The sequence below is a fragment of the Bos indicus x Bos taurus genome, chromosome 13 (genome assembly GCF_003369695.1).
Source record: "Bos indicus x Bos taurus breed Angus x Brahman F1 hybrid chromosome 13, Bos_hybrid_MaternalHap_v2.0, whole genome shotgun sequence".
NCBI classification, from domain to species: Eukaryota; Metazoa; Chordata; class Mammalia; order Artiodactyla; family Bovidae; genus Bos; species Bos indicus x Bos taurus.
The window spans coordinates 3,944,730-3,971,415 of NC_040088.1; the positions used below are offsets into that span (position 1 = coordinate 3,944,730).

A 26,686-nucleotide genomic window follows, 5' to 3' on the forward strand; every position below is an offset into this window, starting at 1 on the left:
ACCGTAAGTCGTAAGTCAAAGGTCTGTGCAAAATGGAGGGAATCTGTCTTTTCAGCTTTTTAGGACAGAGGTGGTGTAAAAAACGGAACTGGTATCTTCACCCTTCCGTTCTTTCCAGAGTGTTCCTCCCTGCTGCTCTGTGCACCCTTTGCCAGGTACAGAGCAACCTCAAGGATCTCACTTCCATTTGAGAGTGATGCATTTTTAAAGATTTAATTCAGAACCCACTTTACCGCATTGCTTAGGACTGCAGTGAATACGACTAAAATTTGAGGTATAAAGACACATGTGTTTCCTTTAGGACCTTGTATCGCAGTGGAGTTCGTCAGGAGATTGGATAGGGCAGGGAGCATGGGGTCACGAGTGGCTGTTGTTTAGCTAATAGTTAATTAGCTAAACGGAAACTCTGTATTCTTAAACACGGGCACCATTTACGTTTTCAGAGTATGAACTCTGTCCAGACATGGGATGACACTAAAAAAGGCTTCATACTTTTTTTGAGAAGAGAATTACAGTCATGGTCTTTTACAACTTTTTTATTAAAAATCATTGTAAACTTTATTTTTGAAGTTGGCGTGTAGGTGATTTCCAGCGTTGTGCCAGCCTCTGCAGCACAGCAGAGCGACTCGGTTAGACACATACAGATGCTGCTTTCTTCTGTGTTCTTTCTGCTATGGCTTCTCACAGGACATTGAATGCAGTTCCCTAAAAGTCTGATTTTCCTGAAGTATAGTTGATTTACAGTGTTATGTTAATTTCTGGTGTACAGCACAGTGATTCAGTGATACATATATATATTCTTTTGCACTGTGGTTTATTACAGCTCACTGAATCTAGTTCCTGTGCTAAACACTAGGACCTTATCCATTTTATTCGTAAATAGCTTGCATCTGCTCAGTGATGGTCATTGGATATTCCTGCTGCAAGACTACTGCAAAGGTTTTTACTGAGGCTCTCAAATACAGCTCAGTAAGCAAAGCATTGCCCAGGCTTCTCTCATCAAGATTCAGAGCATTAGCTTTTACAAGTCTTAACTTAAAATAGGTCTTGCCAAACACTTTCCCATACATTTTCTGACAGATACGAAGTTTGTTATTTCAGACTCATAAGGTTCCTTTTATTCTTTCAAACTTCTCAAAATTCACTTTATTACAAACCACTGGTGAACTGATCTACTGTTTAACCAAAATAAAAAAGCAACCCCAGAAAAAAATCTCCCATGCAAATTGCTCTGTTATCTTTCCCAACAGGTATTTACCCCCTGCCGGGGGTGTTGGTCTAGTCCATCATTATTGGGCACCAGAAGCAGGGGAGGACCATTTATATATTTATTTTAAAAGCCTCTGTTGAGTATAAACTTGTTAAATTTAAACTCCAGCCTTTCTTTTTAAAGTTCCCGCTAACTTAAACAAAAGCCCCAGGAAGTGGCCCGTGGAATTTATAATAATACTCTTCCACCGTTTGCCTGTTTTCACATAACAGTCTTTTCTTCGGCTTTGGGCAACGCAAGACAACCCGATTGGAAGACGAAAATATCAACTTTAAACCTGTGAACTCTGCCGGGTCTGCAGAGGCGTTTTCGTGTCAAGCCCAGGAAATGTACACATGCTATAGAATTTACAACTCATCACTGTCACAGTCAGATTAGAGTGCGAGTTAGAGAGTTATACATTAACCAGGGTTAGTGCATGGAGCTTGCTGCAGAGACCTACAAAGGCAGTTAATGTCCTGCGTTCACAATGAAAAATAGAAGCATAGCTGGAGGTGTTCGGGGGTCAGAAAATTGACCCCCACGCACTAGAGCCCTGGAATTTACTTTTTTTTTGCGGGCGGTTCTGCAGTTTGACTGAATTGTCATTTGCTTGTTTCGACTCATGGAAAACATCTGGTTTCTCTCTGCAGTGTAGACAAACTGCCCTTATTCTGAAGCTCTCATCCATGAAAAGCATGGTTTGGGCTCAATAGGTTTGCTTATGAAAGGCTTGGGGGTCCATCGCTGCAGAAATAAACAGATCTAGTAATTGGAAGTTCGTTCCCCATTATAAACTCCGACTCAAGAGACGGCCTGGGTGAAGTGGCCGAAGCTGAACGGGGTGCATTTATTTTATAGAAGGCATTTCATGATTTAGGATGTGGCCGGCAGGCAATCTGCCACTTAACCTTTGAAAAATCTCTTACCCAACTTCTGTAGAGTTTCTGCAAAGATGGTGAAAATCCCAGAGCCAAGAGGTTGGAGGTTGAGTGTGACAGGGTCTGAAAGAGAAGGGAGGTCTGGGGGGCAAGGTGGGGAGTTCTGTGTCTTCCGTCCCTAGACCAGATCTTCTCCTCTGTTTGTAAAGGTGTGAGTGCACGTTTTCACTCCTGTGCAGGACCAGCTGTGTAATTTGTGGTGCAGAATGAGAATCCAGGGTCCCTTGTTTAAAAGTTATTAAGAATTATGGTATGAAAAGAGTAGACCATTCGCCCAAGGGTAATGGGATCAATGTGAATACACAGGTCACATGAATACACAGGGCTGGGCTCTGTCTCTAGAAGCTTTAGGAGTCTCTGGAGTAGATGGAAAAAAAAAAAAAAAAGGAACAGAAAATCGGACCCCTTGGGAAGTAGGTCTGCTGACTCCCAGTGGAGTGTTAAGAGAGAATTTTCTTGCAGTCCAATAAGGGACTGTAGGGAGAGTGCCTCTCTCTCTCTCTCTCAGAACAATTTATTTATTTTTGGCTGTGCTGGGTCTTTGTTGCTGCACTAGGGCGTGCTCTAGTTGCGGTGCGCGGGGGCTCCTCCTCACTGCGGTGCGCAGGTCGCATTGCAGTGGCTTCTCGTTGCAGAGCACCAGCCCTAGGGCGTGTGGGCTTCTGTAGTTGCAGCCCATGGGCTCAGGAGTTGTGGCTCCCGGCTCTAGAGCACAGGCTTAGTCGTCGTGGTGCATGGGCTTAGTTGCTCCAGGCCTTGGGGGATCTTCCTGAACCAGGGATCGAACCCATGTCCCCTGCATTGGCAGGCGGACTCTTCGCCACTGAGCCACCGGGGAAGCCTCAGGCTCTCGTCTCTCTTGAGGTCCAGGTCATCGTCACTGTCACTGTGCCATTTCTCAGGCCTTGTTTTCCTTTGTCAGGAAGATGGGGAGCTCTGCGAGAGCGTGAAGGTTTCTGCTCTTCCTTTTTTGCAGGAACGCTGGTGGAACACTCAGAACAGTGGCTCAGGCATGGTTAGACATCATGTGCTTTGGACCCTTTCCACAGTTCTGAGATTCTTCTCTTTTGGGGAGTTAATCCCAGCCACTGCGTGCCTGGGTCTTCACCAGTGACTCTGGTCCTGTTTCTGTCCTGCCGCAGCGGTGGTTTCTTTACCACTCAAGGCCTTCTTAGAGATGGCGTGTCATTCAGATGCTGGATGTGGGCAGCAAAACCCCCAGTGATGGAACCGAAGCATGGATCTCTGCTTCCCCTTCTCTTTTCTTCCGGCCGCTTTCCCTCCTTTCGTTCTTCTGGTTTTGCCTTCTCTCGTCAGAACGAGCAGGTACATGTGTGTTCTGCACACAGATGTGAGCCAGACATTCTTGTTTTTTTAATTTGGAGGATATTGGCTCCCCAGTGTTGTGTTGGTTTCTGAGGTACAGCGGCGTGAACCAGCTGTGAGTGTACACATGTCCCCTCCCTCTCGGACCCCCTCCTCCCCTTGCCCACCGTCCCACCGCTCTAGGCCATCACAGAGCACCCAGCCCAGCTCCCTGTGCTGTGCGGCAGCTCCCGCTAGCTGCCCTTTTAATGCTCGTGAACCGCGCAGTTTTCATCACCCCAGAATGGCAGCGTGACCCGAGATGTGCAGACTTACAGTCCGGCCTGTGTGTTGGCTCAGTGGAGCGGGTGAGACTGAGGGTCCCCCTGTGTGGAACCTGAACGCTGAGGCTCCTCCCCCCGAATACTAACATGCTAATGAGGGGCTGTGACTGAGACTCCCCAGGGACCTCGGGGCGGGGGTGCCCCTACCCCCCGCCCTCCTCCCGACATGGAGCCCGGTACAGTAGGAGGGTTTGTCGGAGGGATCGGCCTGCTGGGCTTGGTCAGAAACTGCTCTGCAAGCGCAGTGGATTAAAGGGGTTTTTGTTGAGGCAGAGCAGATGGACAGAGAGGCAGAGTTCAAATTAACTGACCGTAAATCAGAACCCTGCCATGGAAGGGGAAAGTCTGGGCCTGGTCACTTAGAGGTTGGAGCTAATTTAATTTATTATATATTTTTTCTTATTGGAAGAGCCCCTCATGTTAACTCTTAAAAAAAGAAAAATCATCGTGAAGCATTTAGAAAGTACATATGCCAAAGAAAAGGATAAATCTCTTCTGTCCCTAGATTAACCTTTTTAGGATAATCCCCCTGATTTTGTCCTCTGTCTTGCTCACATACCCAGGCACATCCAGATGCAGTTATTGTTTAATAAGAATTATAACAGTGTTCTTCTTAGGGTTGGCTGTTCGGAGAAAACGTGTGAGTAGGTCTTGAAGATCAGAACACAGGCTCAGGGATGGTTTGGGTCAGGCCACCAGCATAAATTCCAGTGAGAACACCAAGGACAGTGTGTAAATTTATGTTTGGGAAAGTTGGGGTTGACTCAGGCGAAGGAAAAGCTTACGGGCACCGGGGGGTGGGGGCAGGGGGATGCGCTGAATTTACCATCTTCCCTCCAGGAAGATCCTTGATAAGCTGCTCAGAAACAGCAGTGTGTCTGCCGTGCGGTTTTTCCCTGTTGCCCCCCTGGTGGGGCCAGAAGCATTGTTCAGGCAGGAAGAGAATTCTCTGCTTCGCACCCCCTGTTCATTCAAGCATTTCTAATGAGCTGACTCTTAGGATTAGCCCAGGTTCTCTCTGCAAAGACAGCAGCCTCACCGTCACCGATGCTTTAGGCCAGTAGGTTCCAAGGGTGCCCCCGCTCAGGCTGTCGGCTTGAGTTCTGGTTTATGGAAGCGAGGCTCTGTGGGAGTCTCCCTTTCCAGGGGAGGGAGGGTCCAGCTGGGACCGGCTAGCCATCTTGAGAGCCCTCTGCATCATGTCTAGACGTCATTCGTGTTTGAGAGCTCCCCTTTTAGCACCAGGTCTCCTCACTGTTACCATGACAAAGTTTAATTAAGGACAAACATTAGTTAAAGATCAAACCCCGTGGAACTCAGAAAGAATTGTTTCAGTTGAAGTCTTCGGAATGCTTTGAAGCATCTCAGCAGTGATGAATTACTGGAAAGACCTGTGGCATTAAATGATGTGAAAAGTGTCAGATAAAATAATCTGAGCTGCGTGCACAAGTTCCTGGTGGGTGAATGTTGGGTGTATGTCAGATGAAGGAGCCCACAGTGGGGGACAGCAGATTCAGGACCCCTGGACTTACTAAATGGGGCTAACAGGAGGTGCCAGGAGCATGAAGATTTTGGTGGTGGTGCTCCCTCGTGTGGGGATCCCGTCCATCACGAGGGTAAAGACCCGCATCCTCCGCAGGCTTGTTCACAGCGTGCTGGGCCACCTGGCCACCCACAGACCTTCATCTCTGTGCTCCACGCGATGCTTCTGGTCTTGCTGAAGGAGTTCCAGCTTGCGGCCACATGCATACGTGTGCTGCTTTCTTTGTCGTCTCATGCCTTTTTCCCGATGCTGGTAGCCAGAATCATCTGGTCAGGTCTGACCTCATCTTTTCTGTAAAGTGCTTGCTGACACCTCCCCAAGCCCCACTCCATTCACTTATTATGTGTCTCTTGCCGCCTCTGCTCCACGGGTGCAGGTCCACGGAGCCCACCCTTGGATCCCCTGGCCTCCAGCAGGTGTTCCACTGAAGGGGCTTGAACGTGGGGTGAGTCGTCACGTGCCTTCGGGGTGCCAGCCACCATTCTCCGTCCTCCTTCAGAGGGGGCGGTGTCCTTCCTTCCGGCTTCCTTTCTGCACCCACCTGTCTCCTGTCCTTCCACACACTGTTTTGTACTCACAGCATCTGTCCTGCTGTCTCTCTCACAGCTCATGGGTTTGCAGACTGCAGCTGGCAGACCAAATTCAGCCCACCACCTTGGCCCGGGAGCCAGGAATGGTCTTTACGTTGTCCAGCATAAACGCACAAAAGACTATTGGCCTTTGGGGAGAACAGCTGTTGGGAGACTTGAGTTGTTTATTGGCTGCAGAACCTAAACCGTGTACTGTCCTGCACTCCCCAGGACGCCTCTGTTGACTCCTGCACGGGACTGTGGGCTCTTTTAGGATGAGGGACTGTCTTCTTTGAATTCCTAGACCATGGCACTTTAGTAAATGTTTTTTGAGTTGAATTGAATTTCTTGTTTTTTCTTCCTTCCTCTGAAGTCAGGTGGGGTGCGCCTCTTGGTGCTGACCTGTGAGACTGGGAGCAGATGGGGCCTCTCTGAGCCCACTTCCCTTGTCTGAAAGCTAGAGATTATATCTTTTCTGATGGCCATTGAGAGGAGGAAGTTAAGCCATTAGGATGTCAATGTGTATACAGCGCTTAGCATGGAATCCATGTTTAATGTTATTATTTATCCAGATAAGCATGCAGCCAGAGTTGTGTGGTCTGATTATAACCATGTAAGCCATTTGCTGTTGTTGAGTCGCTAAGTCATGTCTGACTCTCTGTGACACTGGACTGTAGCCCGCCAGGTTCCTCAGTCTGTGAGATTTCCCAGGCAAGAGCACTGGAGCGGGCGGCCTTCTCCTCCCCCACATACGAAGCATGTCGCTGTGTTCATCCCTCAGCTGCGTCCGACTCTTTGGGACCGTGGACTGTAGCCCACCAGGCTCCTCTGTCCATGGGATTCTCCAGCCAAGAATACTGGAGGGGGTCATTTCCTTCTCTAAGGGATCTTCCTGACCCAGGGATGGAAGCAGGGTCTCCTGCATCGCAGGCGGATTCTTTAGTGTCTGAGCCACCAGGGAAGCCCGTATGAACCATACTGCATAGCAGTTGCAAATTTTAAAAAGTCATTTTGGGTTAGCTGCTTTCTTTTTGGTGGTGCTGAGAATTCAGTGTTGGTCTTTTGACCGTGGATCTGCCTTTGGATTTTCTTCCCCATTTCTGTGTGTGGATGTGGCTAAATGAATCTTTTATAGTGCTGATTGAGAAGAGCCTCTAAAGTGCCATGAGGACAGAAGATCTGACTTGAGGCCTGTGAGCCCTTCCAGGGCTCTCAGAAGTGGGGATCAGGTTTTGAATTGGTCTCTGCAGCAGATGAACCTTTTTTCAGAGAGGCAGGAGATGCTGTAGCTGCTGGGTTTGGGGGGCACATCCTTCAGGGTGTGCAGGCTGGCGGACGCTCTGTAGAGACACAAGGACTTGAAATGAATTCAGACGTGATATATCATGGGCATGTTTCCTTGCAGGGACGGTAAAGGTGAAGAGCTCCAGCATCCAGGTGGGAGACCTGATCATCGTCGAGAAGGTGAGAGCGGTGTCTCGCGACTTGTGACTGCTGCTGCCTGGGTGCGCGTGCAAGGGGCGTGGTCACGCTCACTTCACGAATCCTGCCCTGCGATTCCTGGATCTGTGGCCATAAGCTTTCTGGGCTCTACCCAGCACCTTTGCCTGGGAGAAACATGACGCACACACACAAAATACTGTTTCAAGGTTTCTGTGCTGCTTGGCCCAAAATCCCGCTTGCAAACACGAAGAGTATAAGCTCTGCTTTCCTGTTTGATGTATTCTTTGTTTGGGAGTCTTTTTGTTTTTTACTCATCATAAAGTTTTTTCCTAGAGGCCCGCTGCCCCTATCAGCACATAAAAATATTTGTCATTTGCCTGTTGAACAATTTCAGGTTGTGTATTTCTGACTTGAACGTTGTGCTTTTCTGTCATTTTATGGGGAGTAGGGGTTAAGTGAAACAGAACTGTAAGAAGGCCACAAACGCACTTTTAAAAAGAGCACTGTTGTTATGTTACTCCAGCCAAGGCTCGTATCTCCCGGTACTGTGTACGCTGGGAGGTGCTGGATGCGGGGTGGCCCCGGAGAGTCTTGGAATCATACTTGATTAGGAAAGGACTGCATCTCAGCTTCTTTCTGTAGGAAGTGAACTCTGCTCTTTTAAAAGGATTAAATCTAAGAACTCACAGTTGATTTGAGGTAAAGCAAAGCTCTCCTGAGTGGCAGCTGCGAAGGCCCTCGCAGACCTCTTTCTCTGTGGCACACTTTCCTGTTCACAATTACACGTGGGCTGCTGCTGGTGACCCTCTTTTTTTTTTGAGCGTGGCTTTTTTTCGCTTCTTCCTACTTGACTTCCTTATGTAAATCGCACCCAAAGCCAAACATCAAGCCGAAAAACTGGTCGAAGCAGAAAGATGAGGCTAGCCTACGTCTGTCTGTAGTTTCGGCAGACAGCCTGGACGAGGGCCAGCTTGGGGAGCAGGCTTTGGGCCCCCCCGCCCCGGGTCTGCAGGCTGCAGTTGCAGGAGGTAATGGTTGGGTTCGCCAGAAAATGGGAAGCTCTCTTTTCGAGATAAGATTTCAATAGGGGATTAGCAGTGTAACAGCAGCAGCCCAAGATTTTTCAGATTCAAAAACAGGGTAAATCCCCAGCTCTGTCTCCGACAAAGGCAGACACTTAAAAGAGGCTGTGGGTTTTGGTTGCCCCCTCCACTCCCCACCGAGTGGGCAGGGGGTAGGGGGGTGCGAATCCCCACACAGGGGCACTCACGGTAACAGTCTCTCTGTTCATAACACAGAACCAGCGGGTCCCTGCCGACATGATCTTCCTGAGGACATCAGAAAAAAACGGTAAGCATCTGGGATCAATTTTGGAAACAGCCATTAACCTTTCAGTGGTGATTTGGCAAAATAATCATTTGAAAATGTAACAGAAGCGGATGATCATTTTGGAGCCATGGAGGCAGACCAAAAATGTTTCTTTTCATAGAGCAGTCTTTAAAAAGCAGGGAGGGTGGGGCGGGGGGGCTTGGTGCGTGCCGGTCAGCAGCTTCTGATCACGACAGCAACAGTGGGACCTCTGCTGAGTTGCCGCTGGGGGGTCACATGCGGTGGCTGGGCATCCCCCGCCCCGCGCTGGGCTGCGTTCAGCTCAACCTCTGGAGTTGGTGGGATGAGGAAGTGTGTCTAACACACAAAAGCCAACAGCAACAGACTCTTCTGAGAAGATACTGGGAGGTGTGTCGCGAGGTGGGGCAGAGAGAGGCCGGGCCGGGGAGAGTGGGGTGGCCTTCCCCCAAAGCTCGGCTCACGAGCGGTGGGGCCACGGTCGCCCCGCCCGTCCGTTTATTCTTTGTTTACAGCCTGTTTGCCTTAGTGACCCTCTCCAGTCTCCTTCAAGACCCGACGTGTCACAGTTACCACTGTCTTTCCATGTCCTGGGGGTTTGGTTCCAGGACCTGCCCCCCTCCCCCCGCCAACCGTGGGTACCAAATCCACGGATCCTCACATCCCTCATGTGAAATGATGCTGGACACTCGGCCGTCCGCATCCACAGCAGGGTTGGAGGCCCGGCTGTGTTCCCCGGGGTGGCTGCCCCCTCTGCTGCCTGCCTGCCTCATCATTTGACTCAAATCTCCTCTTTATTTTTGTTATTTAAGCTGTTCTCAGGAAACAAGGCCATTTTTCTCTTGCCTAGCAGGCAGAAGCAGAGATCTTTGAACCTCAGAAAAATCCACGTTTGTATTCTTTGGAGCTTGCTGCAACCTCATTCTGTGACGAATTTAATAAAAGTGAGGATGAGGTTCATATTTAATTTGTGGTTGTTGAGTCGCTCAGCTGCGTCTGACGCTGTGACTCCATGGACGGCGGCACGCCAGGCTTCCCTGCCCACTGTCTCCTGGGCTTTGCTCAGACTCCCGTGCATCCAGCCATCTCATGTTGGTTCTCGCCCCCTTCTCCTCCTGCCCTGGATCTTTTCCAGCCTCAGGGTATTTTCCAACGAGTTGGCTCTTTGCCTCAGGTGGCCAGAGTATACTAATGAATGATACGTTAAATCATCCAGGGTGCGTGGAATGCGCCCCCGTTAAAACAGTCCTTTAAACAGTACAGCTTTGTCCTCGGGCCTTGTTTCCTTGTCAGTGAAAATGGATTAGGGTCTCAGAAGTCTTCTCTTTTTTCCAAAAACAAAACAAAGATGGACTGGAAGGGGTCTTCCTGAAAGTTCTCAGAAGTCTTACCTTCAGTGTCGGGATATTCGGTGGCTCCTCTGATGAAACGTGGAGCTGCCTGCTCAGACCTGCACATGTCAGGCTGAACCACGGAGCTGCCTGCTCGGACGTGCACACGTCAGGCTGAACCACGGGGCTGCCTGCTCAGACGTGCACACGTCAGGCTGAACCACGGAGCTGCCTGCTCAGTCGTGCACACGTCAGGCTGAACCACGGAGCTGCCTGCTCAGACGTGCACACGTCAGGCTGAACCACGGAGCTGCCTGCTCAGACGTGCACACGTCAGGCTGAACCACGGAGCTGCCTGCTCAGACGTGCACACGTCAGGCTGAACCACGGAGCTGCCTGCTCAGACGTGCACACGTCAGGCTGAACCTGGCACCCGTCACATGTGCGGGGGAGTCACGGCCGAGGGCTCCGTGGTCCTTCCCAGGTCGGAGCAGTTTGCGTGAAGCAGCTCTCTAGTCCTCAAGCTGGGAGTCGGCGCTCTGACACCCTCGTCTGTGCACGCGAGGAGACTGAGGCTCACAGGGAGCAGCTTCCTCAAGTTGCGCAGCCTGTGAGCCGTGGAGCCTTGAACCCAGGAGGTTCGGTTCCTGAGAAGGTGCTTGCAATGCCTGCACCTCGTAGAGGCGAGTGCTGGTGAGCCTGTGCCAGCCGCTGTCTGGGGGTACCATCACTCCCATGGAATCCTCTGCAGCCAGCTTGTGAGGTCTGCGTTTCTCCCCAGTTTACAGACACGACAGGCTGAGGCTTAGCACGGCCAGGAGCCCAGCCCCGGCTCCTACTGTGAGTGGAGGAGCGGGGATTTAAACCCAGAGCTGATGGCGAAAGCGGGAAGTTGGGTATTACTTCTTGCCTCTTGGCCGTTGGTTGGCTCTCCTGACACGGACCAGAGCAGGAGCTGTCAGCGCCGTCGGGGTCGGGGTCGGGGTGGGCGTGTGGTCCTGACCCGCAGGTGTACAGAGGGCTCCCCCTCTTCCCTCCACAGGGTCCTGCTTCCTGCGGACGGATCAGCTGGACGGGGAGACAGACTGGAAGCTTCGGCTGCCCGTGGCCTGCACGCAGAGGCTGCCCACCGCCGCCGTGAGTAGCTTTCCCTGCAGAAGCCCTCCGACGGCCGTGTCTGGGTGGGACTCTGATGCCCACCTCGGGGGCCACACGGGGGGCCGCCCGCTGTGAGGCGGGGCTGCAGGGGCCCCAGATCCTCCTGGTGCCTCAGGCGCTCGCTGGTTGCGGGCCACGCGGCCTTGTGAACCCTGATCTGGCCGATGGGGTTGATGGTCTCTGGCGGGCAGCTCCAGCCCTTAAGAAACCTTGACGGAGCACCTGGGATGAAATTAAAAGGCGACACAGGTGCCCACTCCTCCGTGCATGCTCTCCGAGGGCGCCACGGCCACCGGGACTCGGTCCTGCGGCTCTTGTCTCTCTGCGGAGGTCCTGCCCTGCCCTGGAAGCCCTCAGACTGGCCAGCGAAAGGACTGTTTGTGATGGATTTCCCTCTCGCTCTGTCCCCGTGCCCGCCGGCTCCAGCTCTGCCTTCCGACCCTGGCCCTCGCCCTTCTCCTCCAGGAGCAAGCAGACCCGCTCCTGCCTTGTGTGCACAAGTCCCTGGGGTTTCGTTTGCTTTTGAAACCTCATTGATTTATTTGCTTCTGTCTGGGCCGCGTCTTGGTTGCTGTGCAGGCTTCCTGCAGTTGTGGCGAGCGGGGGCTAGTCGTGGGGCACGGCTTCTCATCGGGGTGTCTTCTGTTCTTGGGGCGCCCAGGCTCTAGAGGACAGGCCTGGTAGTTGTGGTGGGTCCACTTAGTTGCCCCAAGTGAGGCGTGTGGGGTGTCCCGGCCCAGGGGTTGAGCCCGTGTCCCCTGCATTGGCAGGTGGCTTCCTAGCCACTGGACCACCAGGAAACTTAGTCCTCTTTCCTATTGTTTTGATAGTAGCCACCCTGATGGGTGTGAGGTGTTCTTGCACACTTGTTCACCTCTCTGCCCTTTCCGAGGCTTTGCACAGAGTCAGCGCCCTGTGGCCCTTTGTTGAATGAGCGAGGGTTTCGGTGGGTTTGAATGACTCTTGTAAACGAGAGTGTCGCAGAGCGGGAGGGATGTGCACCATCAGTTAGTTCTGGAAAAGCCGGGTAAACACAGACTCTCCCCTTTAGGGCTTCAGGGTGTTTGGGGATCTTGCAGGTAGAGATTCCCGGACTAACTTGCGGGAAGGTTTCCTTCTTCTCCACCTGCCCCGTGGTTGTGAGGCCTGTTTGGAAAGTACAGTTGCTTTTGAAAAACAGTGGATGCCTTCCGAAATCCCTTTTAATCGTGCACTGACTTTGTTTCCAAAACGTCACCCCTGTGGGACAGGACCTTCTTCAGATCCGCTCGTATGTGTATGCAGAGGAGCCAAACATCGACATTCACAACTTCGTGGGCACCTTCACCCGAGTGAGTGAGCCTCGAGGGGCACAGGGTCCTGCCTGGGGGCATGACCGGGGTGAGGGCCCGCTGCCCACTGCCAGCAGGGCTTTGTTGGGGCGTAGCTTTGTGTCATGTGGGGGTGACGTCCCCATCAGAACACTCCACCTTGAAAACTGACATGATTCTCAGTAAAGGCGACACAGCTGGGAGTTTTTCCAGCCTCCCAACAGCTGTCGTCGCCTGACTACTTAGAGCCAAGTGTTCTTGTAATTAATGTTATTCTTTACGTCTTTTTCACATGAAGCCATTTGCTGTTGTTCAGTCGCTAAGTCATCTCTGACTCTTTGTTACCCCATGGGTTGCAGCACACCAGGCCTCCCTGTCCATCACCAACTCATCACCATCATTTACTCAAACTCATGTCCATTGAGTTGGTGATACCATCCAACCATCTCATCTCTGTTGTCCCCTCCTTCTCCGGCCTTCAGTCTTTCCCAGCATCAGGGTCTTTTCCAATGAGTATCCTCCAAGTCCTGTCCACCATGGTTATAACTTTTAAACCATATCCCAACCTTTCGGAATAGAAATTAAATTTGGATTTGAATTATTTTAGGCATCTGAGATGATAGGTTTATGGAACCTGTATTGAATTGTTCCTGCTCTTGTTCTAGAAGCCCTCAGATAGGCCAGCAAAGGGCTGTTTCTGATGGATTTCCCTGTACATTATCATTCCCACCTTGTGAAATGTTCCTCCAGTGCTGGAAGCTTGCGTTTCTTAAATCATGAACTACTGTTTTCAAGTATTTCCATGGGACTGAAACACCATGAGTTTGGTCCTTCTCTCCTGGCTGGGCTGTTGGCTTCCAGATGCGGGGGTCATCCTCTCTTCCTTTCTTGCAAAGAGCAGGCTGGAGACAGCAGCAGGCTCCGTGCAGACTTGGGTGGGCCAGCTTATGTCCATCTGCTCTTTTGCAGGAGGACAGCGACCCCCCGATCAGCGAGAGCCTGAGCATAGAGAACGCGCTGTGGGCCGGCACAGTCACCGCGTCAGGTACGTGCCCTTATGGAGGAATGTGTTAGCAATTTGAAGAGGAAAGCAGATCCTCCGGTATAATGAGAATAATCATCCGTCAGTTGGGAAAATGAGCTGTCGGTCAAATGGCGTTTTCCACTGGCTGCTGCACCCCCGGGGAATGAAACGGCCATCTAATTGCCCCCGGTGCTTGGAGGCGTCTAGAGGGGAGGCTGCCCTGGCCTGTGGACTCGGCCACAGCGTCCGCCCTGGGAATAGCCCCTAATTGTCACATGAGATTGACGTCCTAATCTGTACCAGAAAGTGGGTCAGCCTGGATGTCCGGGCTCTTGTGTCCATGAGGACTTCCCAGCTAGTCCTGATGGTGCCCTGGTGTCGGAGACTCCCAGGTGACGTAGAAATTGTCTGGTCCTCTGGACTCCAGAACACAGTTTGTGGGATGACGTGTTGAGGCGCAGGAAGGAAAGGTTGGGACCCTGGGGTGCAGCTGAGCAGAAGGGCTCCAGGGGCTGCGCACTCCTGGGGCAGCTGGAGTGATGGCGGTGGGGCTGCCAGTCTGTTGGCACCTGCTGTGGGTCACGTGGTTCACTCACCCCCCAGCAGTACCCCGCACGCAGGTGCTGGCATCGTCCCCATGCTGCAGATAGGGAACTGAGGGCTGGTGAGGTTAAGCAACTTGCCCAAGGTCACACAGCATGTAAAAGGCAAAGCTGGGACTCGAGCCCAGGCGTTTTGCCCAGAAGCAGAACTCTGTTCCCCTGTTATCACTATATTATATATGTCATTGGCTTGGCCAAAAAGTTTGGGTTTTTCCATAACATCTTATGAAGAACCCAAACAAACTTTTTGGCCAACCCAATATGTAATTATTAACATGTAATTCCACTTCTGGCAACTTCCTGTCTTTACTATGGGAGAAGTCCGTGCCGCGCCCCACCTCCCCTCCCAGCCCGCTTCCCTCTGCTCACTGCTGACCTGCAGCTCTTCAGTACAGAAGGCGCTCAGTCAGGATGCTCTCTGAAAGGAGAGGGACCGGCACAGCCTCTGCACAGGCTGCTACCCACACACTCTGCACGTGGGCAGAGACGAGCTCAGCTTCTCAGCCTCAGTCTCAGAGATTAGAATAAGAAGGCGTATCTGCCGGGCACTGTGTGTACAGAGTGTTGTATCCTCCATTCTCTTGTTTTGATCTCACAACGCTAAATGAGGACACTTAACGGAATAAGGAGTTGAGTCTCAGAGAGGTCGAGCGACTTGCCTAAGGCCACACAGCCTTGGGGAGATCGTCTCCTTGGAGGAGGAGACGGGAAGGCACACTGAGACCTGGAAGATGGAAAAAAGGTTTCACATAGCTCCTCAGAAAGGCACCGTGAAGTTAAAACACGCATTCTTTCCCCACTTGTGTGAATTCTTTGTGTTTGGTGAGGTGGGACGAGAGAGAGCCGTGACCCCCAATCCAGAACCGTTACTCGCCATGCCCCGCAGTGGGCGTCTGCTTTGCAGTGGGTTTGAGGAGCTGGGCGGCTACCATTTCTTTAGCTGGCCTCCGCTTCTCCCCGCGTAGATGTCTGACCACACTCTGGTTCTAATATAAACACAAAGTTAAATGCAAGCCATTTTCTCCTTCCGTTTTCAACTCCAGAAGCAACCCTCGAGAGTAATCTTAAGTATTTGAGATTTCACTTCTGTGTTCCCTTCAGAATCTAGTTCCTGTGTCTTGATCAGTCCACTGTTATCAGTTGGAAATTTAAAGAATAAAAAAGCTTCCCAGGCAATGCTAAGGGTCCACCTGCACTGGCTGGCATCAGTCTGTAGGAGGATGCAGTTGCCATGGTAACCGGGCTGCTAGGCTGCGGTGTCACTGGGGTGATGATAGACGGGAGAGGCTGGTGGGGGCTCGGCAGAAGCGGAACCTGGGCATCGCAGATCCCAGTGCTTCTCAGGCTCTCCATGGAAAGGGACGGTTTCTTGAGCCCCTGCCCCCACCCCCAGTGTGCAGCACGTCAGTCGGTGCCCCTGCTGGGGCTGAACTGTGACCAGCGTGCGGGTCACACCGTGCGGGTCTGATAATGCCTACTGGTCTGTACCTTGTTCCTCGGGGCTTGTCCTGGAATCACAGACTCGTGTCAGAGCAGCGTCTGGTTGCTGTAAACCTGTCGAATCCTCCCTCTCTGGGGCTCACCCTCTCTCTCTTCTCGGACGGGGTCAGAGGTCGCCGGCAGCAGCACTGTGGTGGAGGGTCTGAGGGGCTGGGGGAAATACCTGACCCCAGCAGCCCGGCTGGCTGGAGACCCTGGCAGGCAGGATGGAGTGGACACCACAGCGGGCAGGCGGCCGAGGGAGGGCTGTGTGAGGGGAGCCGCCGGGGATGTAGCCTCAGAAGTGGGGTCGGGGTCTGGGGGAGTGGAGGGGCGCAGGTCAGGGGTCTTCAGGGCTGAGTGGGGACCGTGATGAGTGGAAAGTGGGAGCCAAGCGGGTTGGCTGAGCTCAGCACCTGCCGGAGATGCGGTGAGGACTGAAGACCCAGTGGCCTCAGATCTGCCAGTTTTCCAGAAGAAACCACAAATCTTTATTTGTATATATATTTTAACATGCAAGCTTCTGTATTTAAAAGTTGGCAACTACTTCAAAACCTTTAGGGACTTCCCTGGTGGTCCAGCGGTTAAGAATCCGCCTGCCAGTGCAGGGGACATGGGTTCAATTCCTGGTCTGAGAAGGTTCCATGTCCTGTGGGACAACTAGGCCCATGCACCGCAACTCGTGAGCAGCCCCCGCACCCCCACTCCACTCACTGCAGCTTGAGAAAGCCCACCTGCGGCAGTGAAGACCCAGCACAGGCAGAAGCTGAAGAGACAGAGCTTTTGAGCACTGGGCAGACCAGCGCGGCTCTGTGGACTGCTGGCGTGCTCTTGCGGGGTGACTGAGGCTGGGGTCTGCATCTCCTGGAGACCGTTTCGGTCCTGGGCACAGAGGGGTGTAGGGGAGAGGGCGTCTCCAGCAGCCTTTGAAGGCACCAGGATTGGCCAGTACTAGATGGGGATGCTGCCCTCGGGGGCCCCTGTTATTAGGACTCTCTAGAACCCTGGACGCTGGGGATTGGGACCCACCCATGTCCGCTCTGGGGTGAGAGCCGTGGGTGCACGGCCACCCCTGCACACCCTGAGCTCAGCTCCCCCTGTCCGACCGTCTGCGGGGGGTTGGCTTGCACTCGCTGGGGCTTGCCATCTTCCTGGGAGCAGGCAGGCACTCTACAGCTCTCCGTCTGCTGAGCGCCTCCCTGGAAGGGAACCACATTGTGCAGGAGACTGTATCGACTCGGGGCCCTTGGTGTCTCCCCTGGGGTCTCTGTCTGAAAGACATGGCCCCAGCACTCCATCTGGGGTTTGCTCCTTTAGCGACTCTGTTTGAATCTCTTGGCGGTTTGGGTGCGTCCCTCTGCTGGTGCTGTGCCAAGAGCTGAGGGGCCAGAGGAGAGAAACTTAGGGATTTCCTTTATCCCGCGGAGCCCAGGCTGTTTGTATTCCCGGGATCTTCCCTGAGTGCTTGGCGGGGCTGCCCCTCTCGTGTTTCAGGTTTCAGCTTAGATGTCCTCCACTCTGAGCCCGCGTCCCCGGTCACCGGCGCACGCCGGCCCCCTCACTCCGAGCCCGCGTCCCTGGTCACCGGCGCACGCCGGCCCCCTCCCCAGTCCCTCCTGTCTGTTTCTCTCCTGGTTTCATCAGGGTGCCGCCAGCCCCGTGCTGACCGGGGTGCTGCTGCCCTTCTTGACTCTCCACCTGCCCTGCTGTGGGGAGCATTTCCCTGGCACATCCTGAAAAGGGGAGACAGAGGTGTAGTTTTGATGGCTGTTGCCCGTTTTCCCCCCAGATAGGCTGCTGCAGCGGATGCCCCAGCCAGCAGCGTGTGCCAGCCCATTTCCCCACCTCTGGGCTCACGCTATGTTCTCACGCATCTGAATTGCTATTATGAGGATGGGAATAAGAATTTCCCATTTTTTTGGTTTTTGAGTAGGGTAAGCGTCTTTTCTCATGTTAATTGGCTTTTTGGGTTTCTTTTAGAAATTGTGTATAACAATTGATGTCTTTTTTAAAAACAAATGATGATGGAAGGGTGGAAGGAAGGGGTAGGGGAGTTCTCAGGAAAGAGCTGCCATCCAGACAGACGTCTGCCAAAGGTTCTGGTTGCACACCAACTCTGAGCGGAATCACAGTCCGTGGGAAGAACGTGCTCTGATAAGAGGGGCGTGTTCATAGGTTTCCAGGGTAGTTTGTGAATTTGCAGGCACCTCTGGAAGCCTGTGAGGCCAGTGGCATGAAGGACAGGCCCCCACCTCCCCCCGACCTCTTCTGTTCTCCGAGGCAGCCAGGCCCACAGGCCAGCAATGCCCAGTGGTGCACCTTTTTATTTGTTTGTTTGTTTTTGTTTTTTTTATTTTTTATTTTTTTTGCGCCTTTAAAAAAAATTAATTTATATTTATTTTTGGCTGCACTGGACCTTCATTGCTGTAGTTGGGCTCTCTCTAGTTGCAGAGAGTGGGTTTCCTGTTGCCGCGGCTCCCCTTGTTGCTGTGTGTGGGCTCTGTGTACCTGGCTCAGCAGTTAAGGCACGCAGGCTCTAGGGTGTGGGCTTAGGAGGTGGGGCACGGGCTTAGCTGCCCTGCGCGTGGGCTCTGTATACCCAGCTCAGCAGTTTAGGCACGCAGGCTCTAGGGTGTGGGCTTAGCTGCCCCATGCGTGGGCTCTGTATACCCGGCTCAGCAGTTACGGCACGCAGGCTCTAGGGCGCGGGCTCAGGAGGTGAGGCACGGGCTTAGCTGCCCCGCGGCGTGTGGATCTCCCCAGGCCTGGGGTCGAGCTGCTGCCCCTGCGTTGCCGAGCGGGTCTCCTCCACTGGACCTGCAGGGAAGCCCTTCCGGGGCACGTTCAGCAGTAGTGGGGATGCCCTGCACCTTCACTGAGCTGGATGGCCCGCTGCCCTTCTGTGGCTGTTGAGCCTGAAATGAGGCTAATGAAAGTGGGGGCTGTATTTCACTGTCTTTTTCACTGAATTGAAGTGTGAATGGCCACACGTGGCTGGGAGCTTTCCTGCCGTCTGTGTGGACACAGACATCAGTTGGCCCTGGTGTAAACTCGGGGACTTTTCTCGCACTGCAGACGCTGGACTGAGAAGAGGTGTTCTCGGGCGTGTCAGACCCTCTGAAAGCCTGCCTGTCTGCACTTACATTTCTCTGGGTTGTGTTTCCTTCGTCTTAGGTACTGTCGTGGGTGTTGTTCTTTACACGGGGAGAGAACTCCGGAGTGTCATGAATACCTCGAATCCTCGCAGTAAGGTCTGTACACGGTTGTGGGATGTGTTTTCTTGCCAGAACTTTCTGACTGATGTGGTTCGATGATTGTTGTTGGTGGGGTGAGAAGCAAGACTCAAAAACAGGAACCCCTAAAAGTGTGACTTCATTCGTATAAACTTACTGTCTTTTTGTGTACATGTTTGTGCATAAGTGTGTGTGTGTGTGTGTGTGTGTGTGTGTATGCTGTGCTAAGTCACTTCAGTTGCATCTGACTCTTTGCAACCCCATGGACTGTGGCCCACTAGGCCCCTCTGTCCATGGGATTCTCTAGGCAAGAATGCTGGAGTGGGTTGCCATGCCCTCCTCCAGGGGATCTTCCCGATTCAGAGATTGAACTCGTGTCTCTTAGTCTCCTGCACTGCCAGGCAGATTCTTTACCCCTGCCGTGACCTGGGAAGCCCATATATATATTTACACACACAATACATAAACACATATTCAAATATGTGTTTGAAGATATTGTGGTTGGGTTCCAGACCATCACGTCAAGTGCGTATCACTACAAAGCAAGTCACATGGGTATTTTGGTTTCCCAGTGCATATAAGTTATGTTTACACTATTCTGTAGTCTGTTAAAGTGTGCAGGAAAAGCATTGTCTCAAGAAATGTACACACTTTAATTTTAAAATATTTTATTGCTAGAAAATACTAACTCTTATCTGGCACACACACCTTCAGTTTGTAAAAAAAAACATGGTATCTGCAAAGCTCTCTGCAGTTAAACAAGGGCTGCCTGTGTATGAATACATAACATTTTAAAAGTTTTAAAATGAAGTATTGAGTCTTGAGGGGCTCCCCAGGTGGCGCAGTAGTAAAGAAATCTGCCTGCCAGTGCCGGAGACTCAGATTCAGTCCCTGGGTCAGGAAGATCCCCTGGAGAAGGGAATGGCAACCTACTCTAGTGTTCTTGCCTGGGAAATCCCATGGACAGAGGAGCCTGGAGGGCTGCAGTCCATGGGGTCACAAAGATTCAGACATGATTTAGCAGCTAAACAACCACAGCTGAGTCCTTACTGTCTGCCACGTGTAGTTGGGCACCCTCTACCCACATCACTTTTAATCCTTACACCAGCCTGTCAGCACACGTCTGCAGCCTCTTCTCAAGAGGAGAAATGGCCTGGAGAAGCACCGTGCTCTGGCAAAGCTGCATAGACCTGGATTCAAACCCACACCGAGCTGCTGGCTCTGGCACAGCCTGCAGAGTCAGCTCTGGAAGTTGACCTAATGGCCCTGTTACTGCTTGAACACAACAGGACCCGCCCGCCCAGCCCCACCCCTCCTCCAGTTTCTTAGAGTCAGAATATTGCAGAATGATTTCCTTTGTCAGTACCGTGAAAAAATATCAGTCATTTCACCTCACCGTTACAATCCCCATGACCACCGTCATTACAACTATCATTTCAGTTCAGTTGCTCAGTCGTGTCCGCCTCTTTGCGACCCCATGGACTGCAGCAAGCCAGGCTTCCCTGTCCATCACCAACTCCTGGAGTTTACTCAAACTCATTTCCATCGAGGTGGTGATGCCATCCAACCATCTCATCCACTGTCGTCCCCTTCTCCTCCCGCCTTCAATCTTTCCCAGCATCAGGGTCTTTTCAAATGAATCAGTTCTTCGCATCAGGTGATCAAAGTATTGGAGCTTCAGCTTCAGAAACAGTTCTTCTAAAGACTGTTCAGTACTGATTTCCTTTAGGATGGACTGGTTTGATTTCCTTGCAGTCCAAGGGACTCTCAAGAGTCTTCTCCAACACCACAGTTCAAAAGCATTAATTCTTTGGTGTTCAGCTTTCTTTCTAATCCAACTCTCAGATCTATACATGACTATTAGAAAAACCATAGCTTTGACTAGGCAGACTTTTGTTGGCAAAGTAATGTCTCTGCTTTTATAATATGCTGTCTAGGTTGGTCATAACTTTTCTTCTAAGGAGTAAGTGTCTTTTAATTTCATGGTTGCAGTCAACATTTACAGTGATTTTGGAGCCCCCCAAAATAAAGGCTCTCACTGTTTCCATTGTTTCCCCATCTATTTGCCATGAAGTGATGGGACCAGATGCCATGATCTTAGTTTTTTGAATGTTGAGTTTTTAGCTAGTGTTTTCACTCTCCTCTTTCACTTTAATCAAGAGGCTCTTTAGCTTCTCTTTGCTTCTGCCGTAAGGGTGATGTCATCTGCGTATCTGAGGTTATTGATATTTCTCCCAACAGTCTTGATTCCAGCTTGTGCTTCATCCGGTCCAGCGTTTTTCATGCTGTACTCTGCATAGAAGTTAAATAAGCAGGGTGACAATATACAGCCTTGATGTACTCCTTTCCCAATTTGGGACCAGTCTGCTGTTGCATGACCAGTTCTAACTGTTGCTTCTTGACCTGCACACAGATTTCTCAGGAGGCAGGTGAGGTGGTCTGGTATTCCTGTCTCTTGAACAATTTTCCACAGTTTATTGTGATCCACACAGTCAAAGGCTTTGGCATGGTTAGTAAAGCAGAAGTAGCTGTCTTTCTGGAACTCTCTTTCTTTTTCTATGATCCAATAAATGTTGGCAATTTGATCTCTGGTTTCTCTGCCCTTTCTAAATCCAGCTTAAACATCTAGAAGTTCATGGTTCATGTACTGTTGAAGCCTGGATTGGGGAATTTTGAGCATTACTTTGCTGGTGTGTGAGATGAGTGCAATTATGTGGCAGTTTGAAAATTCTTTGGCATTGCCTTTCTTTGGGATTGGAATGAAAACTGACCTTTTCCAGTTCTGTGGCCACTGCTGAGTTTTCCATATTTGCTGGCATGTTGAGTGCAGCACTTTAACAGCATCATCTTTTAAGATTTGAAATAGCTCAACTGGAATTCCATCACCTCCACTAGCTTTGTTTGTAGTGATGCTTCCTAAGACCCATTTGACTTCACATTCCAGGATGTGTGGCTCTAGATGAGTGATCACACCATTGTGGTTATCTGGGTCATGAAGATATTTTTTGTATAGTTCTTCTGTGTATTCTTGCCACCTCTTCTTAATATCTTCTGCTTCTATTAGGTCCATACCATTTCTGTCCAATATTTATTGTGCCCATCTTTGCATGAAATGTTCCTTTGGTATCTCTAATTTTCTTGAAGAGATCTCTAGTCTTTTCCATTCTGTTGTTTTCCTCTATTTCTTTGCATTGACAGCTGAGGAAGGCTTTCTTATCTCTTCTTGCTATTCTTTGGAACTCTGGGTGTATCTTTCCTTTTCTCCTTTGCCTTTCACTTCTCTTCTTTTCTCAGCTATTTGTAAGGCCTCCTCAGACAACCATTTTGCCTTTTTGCATTTCTTTTTCTTGGCAATGCTCTTGATCAGTGCCTCCTGTACAGTGTCACTAACCTCCTCTCATAGTTCTTCAGGCACTCTATCAGATCTAATCCCTTGAATCTCTTTGTCACTTCCATTATATAATGGTAAGAGATTTGATTTAGGTCATACCTGAATGGTCTAGTGGTTTTCCCTACTTTCTTCAATGGAAGTCAGAGTTTTGCAATAAGGAGTTCATGATCTGAGCCAGTCAGCTCCTGGTCTTATTTTTGATGACTGTATAGAGCTTCTCCATCTTTGGCTGCAAACAATATAAGCAATCTGATTTCGGTGTTGACCATTTGGTGATGTCCATGGGTAGAGTCGTCTCTTGTGTTGTTGGAAAAGGGTGTTTGCTGTGACCAGTGCATTCTCTTGTTAAAACTCTGTTAGCCTTTGCTCTGCTTTATTTTGTATTCCAACTATATTACAACTATAAATGCCACTTACTTGAGGTTTTAGCCTTATCTAGGGCCATGTTTCTGCAAAGTGATGAGTTTCATGGGCTGGTTCCATTTTTTAAAATCATGTATTAAGATAAATATAGTCATTAAAATAGTAATGTTCAGGAATGCATCACCTAAAAATCAGATGCCACGGGTCATGTGTGCCCTGACTCTCCATGCAATACAAAACCAGTGCGTGGTGTAGAGCTGGGTCACTTCACGGGTTGCTGGGAGCACGGTGGAGGCCATGCAGAGCACAGCACCACTGAAGGCAGCAGTGACCCGCTTATATGTTTCCATGCTAAATCTTTAAATCATTAAGAAAAAATCAAAATGAGATTCATTGAGGTCCCTGGGATGTCGGTTACTCCGTGGAGCCCAGTATTCTCACCCAAAGTTGTGGGGATCCACAGAGCCTGCTGTCTCACCCAGGGTGCAGGTGTCCAGGGGGAGGCCCAGCCCTCCGGGCGGGCTGTGGGCCGCAGCGGCTCACGGCGAGTTTCCATCTGTGCCGCCCGCAGATTGGCCTGTTTGACCTGGAGGTGAACTGCCTGACGAAGATCCTCTTCGCAGCCCTGGTGGTGGTGGCCCTGGTCATGGTCGCCCTCCAGCACTTCGCCGGGCGCTGGTACCTGCAGATCATCCGCTTCCTTCTGTTGTTCTCCAACATCATTCCCATCAGGTGCGCTGAGAGCGAGCCGGTGCCGCAGCGTTTGCGCGTCTCTGTCTCTCTGAAGGTCGTGCTTTTGTGGTTTTGAGAAGGAGCTGGTCCCTTGTAAGGGGTGACCCGGAACAGGTGGGGTGTCATTTGTGCTGATGTTACGGCACCCGCGGGGTGTGTGTTGGAATCGGCGTTGAGATACACGCAGCTCTTTGTGTGTGTCCTGTTAACCCGTGTGCTCTGGTTTTCTGCCCAGCCTGCGTGTGAACCTGGACATGGGCAAGATCGTGTACAGCTGGGTCATTCGCCGGGACTCGAAAATCCCCGGGACTGTGGTTCGCTCTAGCACGATTCCTGAGCAGCTGGGGAGGATTTCCTACCTACTCACAGACAAGACGGGTGAGTGTCCGGGGCCCTTGCAGGATTCAAAGTCAAAGAAGATGCTTGGACTATCTTTCTGGAGGTATTAGAGATGAGTGCTGCAGTTCTTTTATCCTCTTCATCTTTGGATGAAGATAGACTCCTTGGTGGACATGATGATGATAGCAGCAAAGCCTTACTGAGTGCTAATCGTGTGGAAAAGCACTGTTCTGGGTGTCTGTATCTGGTCACTTAATCCTCCCCTGATATTGTGAGCTTGGAGTTATTAAGTGACTTGGTTGCATGACTTGTCAGAAGCATGTCGTGGCCGAAGTAGACTTTGAACTCAGACAGACTGGCTTCAAGTCCTGACCCTGAAACCACATCTTAAAATGCCTCTTTACAGTCTAGCACCTGTCAAGTTACGAGGTGGTTGTAGTGGTTGAGAGCAAGTGGGGAGACCTGGGTTCAACCTTCATCTCTGCCATCTAGTGAACATGGGATAAAAGGGGATCTGTTGCAAAGATCTGGGAAGGCAGAGCAAAGCTAGATTTCAGGAAGAAGAACCAGGCAAGTTCTAGCTGTGTCAGTATCAGGATGGTCTCTTGACTTGACAGCACTCATCTGTTGTCTGTGCATCTATCTGGTCAAGGTTTTGATTCCTTCAAGATTGAATCTGATTGGCCTCGTGTATGTCATGCCCCGCCCTCTTGGCCAGTGGAATGAGTCAGGCACTCTGATTGGCATTCTCTCTAGACCATCCCACGAACCAAGGATGATCATTTCCCCTGGACCTCTAAGATTCTGTTTTTAGAAGAAATTCTTAGATTCCAGGCTGACAGAATATCACAGATGTCTACTCCAGCAGAAGCAGTGCTGAAACCAGCGTGTGACATAGAGTAAACTCTCAAAAAAAAAACAAAAACAAAAACAAACAACTCTCGTTACTGTTAATAATAGTAAGAGCTTCAGGATGCAGGCACAGTTACTCCTTGCTTTGTGTTTCAGGAACTCTTACCCAGAATGAGATGGTTTTCAAACGGCTCCATCTTGGCACTGTAGCCTATGGCCTCGACTCAATGGATGAAGTTCAAAGCCACATTTTTAGTATTTACACCCAGGTAAAGCCTTCTGTTTTGATACCCAAAGTGATTTTTAAAAATATTTACTAGCATCTCTATTGGGAAGGATTTATAATGCCATATGATTCACCCATTAAATGTGTACAACTCAGTGGGTTGTTTTGAATACTCAGAGTTGTGTAACCCTCGCCACAATCTGTTTTTATCTTCATCACCCGAAAGAGAACTGCCATACCCACGAGCAGTCACTCCTCGCTTCCCCCCACCCACCTTTCCTTCCAAGCCCATGGCAATCACTGGCTCTTCATATTTTGAATAAACCTGCAGTTGAGGTTTTTCCCGTCTTCCTCATCCCAAGGGTTGATCTACTGAACTATGACTAGTGGATGGTAGGGGAAACATGGAAGAAAATTATTTGCCAATAACTAGTATCAGAAACGGAGAAGGCAGTGGCACCCACTCCAGTGTTCTTGCCTGGAGAATCCCAGGGACGGGGCAGCCTGGTAGGCTGCCGTCTCTGGGTTCGCTAGGAGTCAGACACGACTGAAGCGACTTAGCAGCAGCAGCAGAAAAAGCTCTGAGAGTGTGGTGGTTCTCCTTCAAGCTTATAGACATGTTTACTTTTCCCCAGTTATGAGCAAGAGCAATCAGTAGTTACTGGACTGCCTGTGACATAATCACGGTGTAACTGATGAGCTTTAGTTCCTCATCTCTTTTCAACTCAGCAATCTCGTGGAAGAAATGATCAGAAATGACTATCAACTTATCTGCTTCTGGTTTTCTCCCCTGCTACAAGATTTTTCAAAACCAGTCTTTTTTTTTTTTTTTTTTTTAGAGAAAGATATTACTTGTAAGTGTCCTAAGAGTCCTAAAATGTTAGACCGGTGGATTGCCACCTTGGCTGTTCATCAGAATTCCTAGTGATGTTTTAAAAAACAAATAGAATAAAAGCAAAACAAAAGACATTGGCTTGGGCCTGATCCCCTAGAGATTCTGGCTCATTCAGATGCACTTCTATGTGTTAAAGAAAGATGATAAACAAGCAGTTCCCTTGGTAATTCTGAAAACACACCCAGAGCTAACATAGATCGCATTAGACCAGCTACGGGTTATGACAGTGGTTTGAGGACAAGAGAATAAAGAGGCCATATTTTGCTTGAATTTGTCCAAGTAGATACTGATTCTGTAGTCAGAAGGCCAGTTAAAAATGTATTTTTGTGTAAGGATCGGAGAGGGACTCTCTACGTGCTTAGCGGCACAGTCAGAGTCAACGTTTCATTTTCTGGGAGGTTTGCCAGCTGGCACACCTGGACGTCCGGGGCGTCTCCTGAGCGCAGCGGGCGGGGAGCGGAGTCTGGAAGCGAGCGTGGGTTTTACGTGAAGAACAGCTCGCTCGATCCACGTCGAGTCATTACCTACAGCCAGCACGAAGCACCTGCCATTCCGCTGGCTGCCTGTGTGGGCATCGTGGCTTGACTCTAAATGGATCCATGGACCTTTTTCAAAGATGGACTTTAAGACTGTTGGAAAATCACAAGGATGCGGTTGGGCTGGGGGGAGAAGCCACAGCCCACCCCGGTTCCTTTCCCCCTCTGTCTGACACGTCTCCCAGCGTCGTGTCGTGGGGTCTGTGCTGGGCTCCGAGTGTCACTCTCTAGGGGGCTTCCCTCTCTGCCAGCTTCTGCCGCCCTGTCAAAGCTGATGGCTCCCGTGTCGGCATCGACCCGACCTGGAGCTTTAGCCTGGAATCCTTGGCATCCCTGCTCACGCATAAGGAGAGCAGTGTACCCACATCCCGTCCTTCTCCCTGCATCCCCTGTGTGCTCAAAGTCGTTCTCGTCTTTGTAAGCACAGTGCCCCTTTGCCCTGTGAGCTCCGTCCGGGGGTTTGGGAAGTGGCCA

At 50.7% G+C, this 26,686-nt stretch overlaps 1 protein-coding gene across 4 annotated transcripts in view; it reads left to right on the forward strand.

The window, feature by feature from the left end:
• Positions 1–26,686, forward strand: part of ATP9A (ATPase phospholipid transporting 9A (putative)) — a 122,686-nt gene that overhangs the window by 40,603 nt on the left and 55,397 nt on the right. For all 4 annotated transcript variants that reach the window (XM_027558250.1, XM_027558252.1, XM_027558251.1 and 1 more), the window contains exons 5-13: positions 7,357–7,415; positions 8,693–8,744; positions 11,115–11,209; positions 12,481–12,561; positions 13,510–13,585; positions 18,820–18,896; positions 23,204–23,364; positions 23,600–23,742; positions 24,712–24,824. In XM_027558250.1, the coding sequence (XP_027414051.1) occupies positions 7,357–7,415; positions 8,693–8,744; positions 11,115–11,209; positions 12,481–12,561; positions 13,510–13,585; positions 18,820–18,896; positions 23,204–23,364; positions 23,600–23,742; positions 24,712–24,824 (857 nt within the window). The remainder of the gene's footprint in view (positions 1–7,356; positions 7,416–8,692; positions 8,745–11,114; positions 11,210–12,480; positions 12,562–13,509; positions 13,586–18,819; positions 18,897–23,203; positions 23,365–23,599; positions 23,743–24,711; positions 24,825–26,686) is intronic.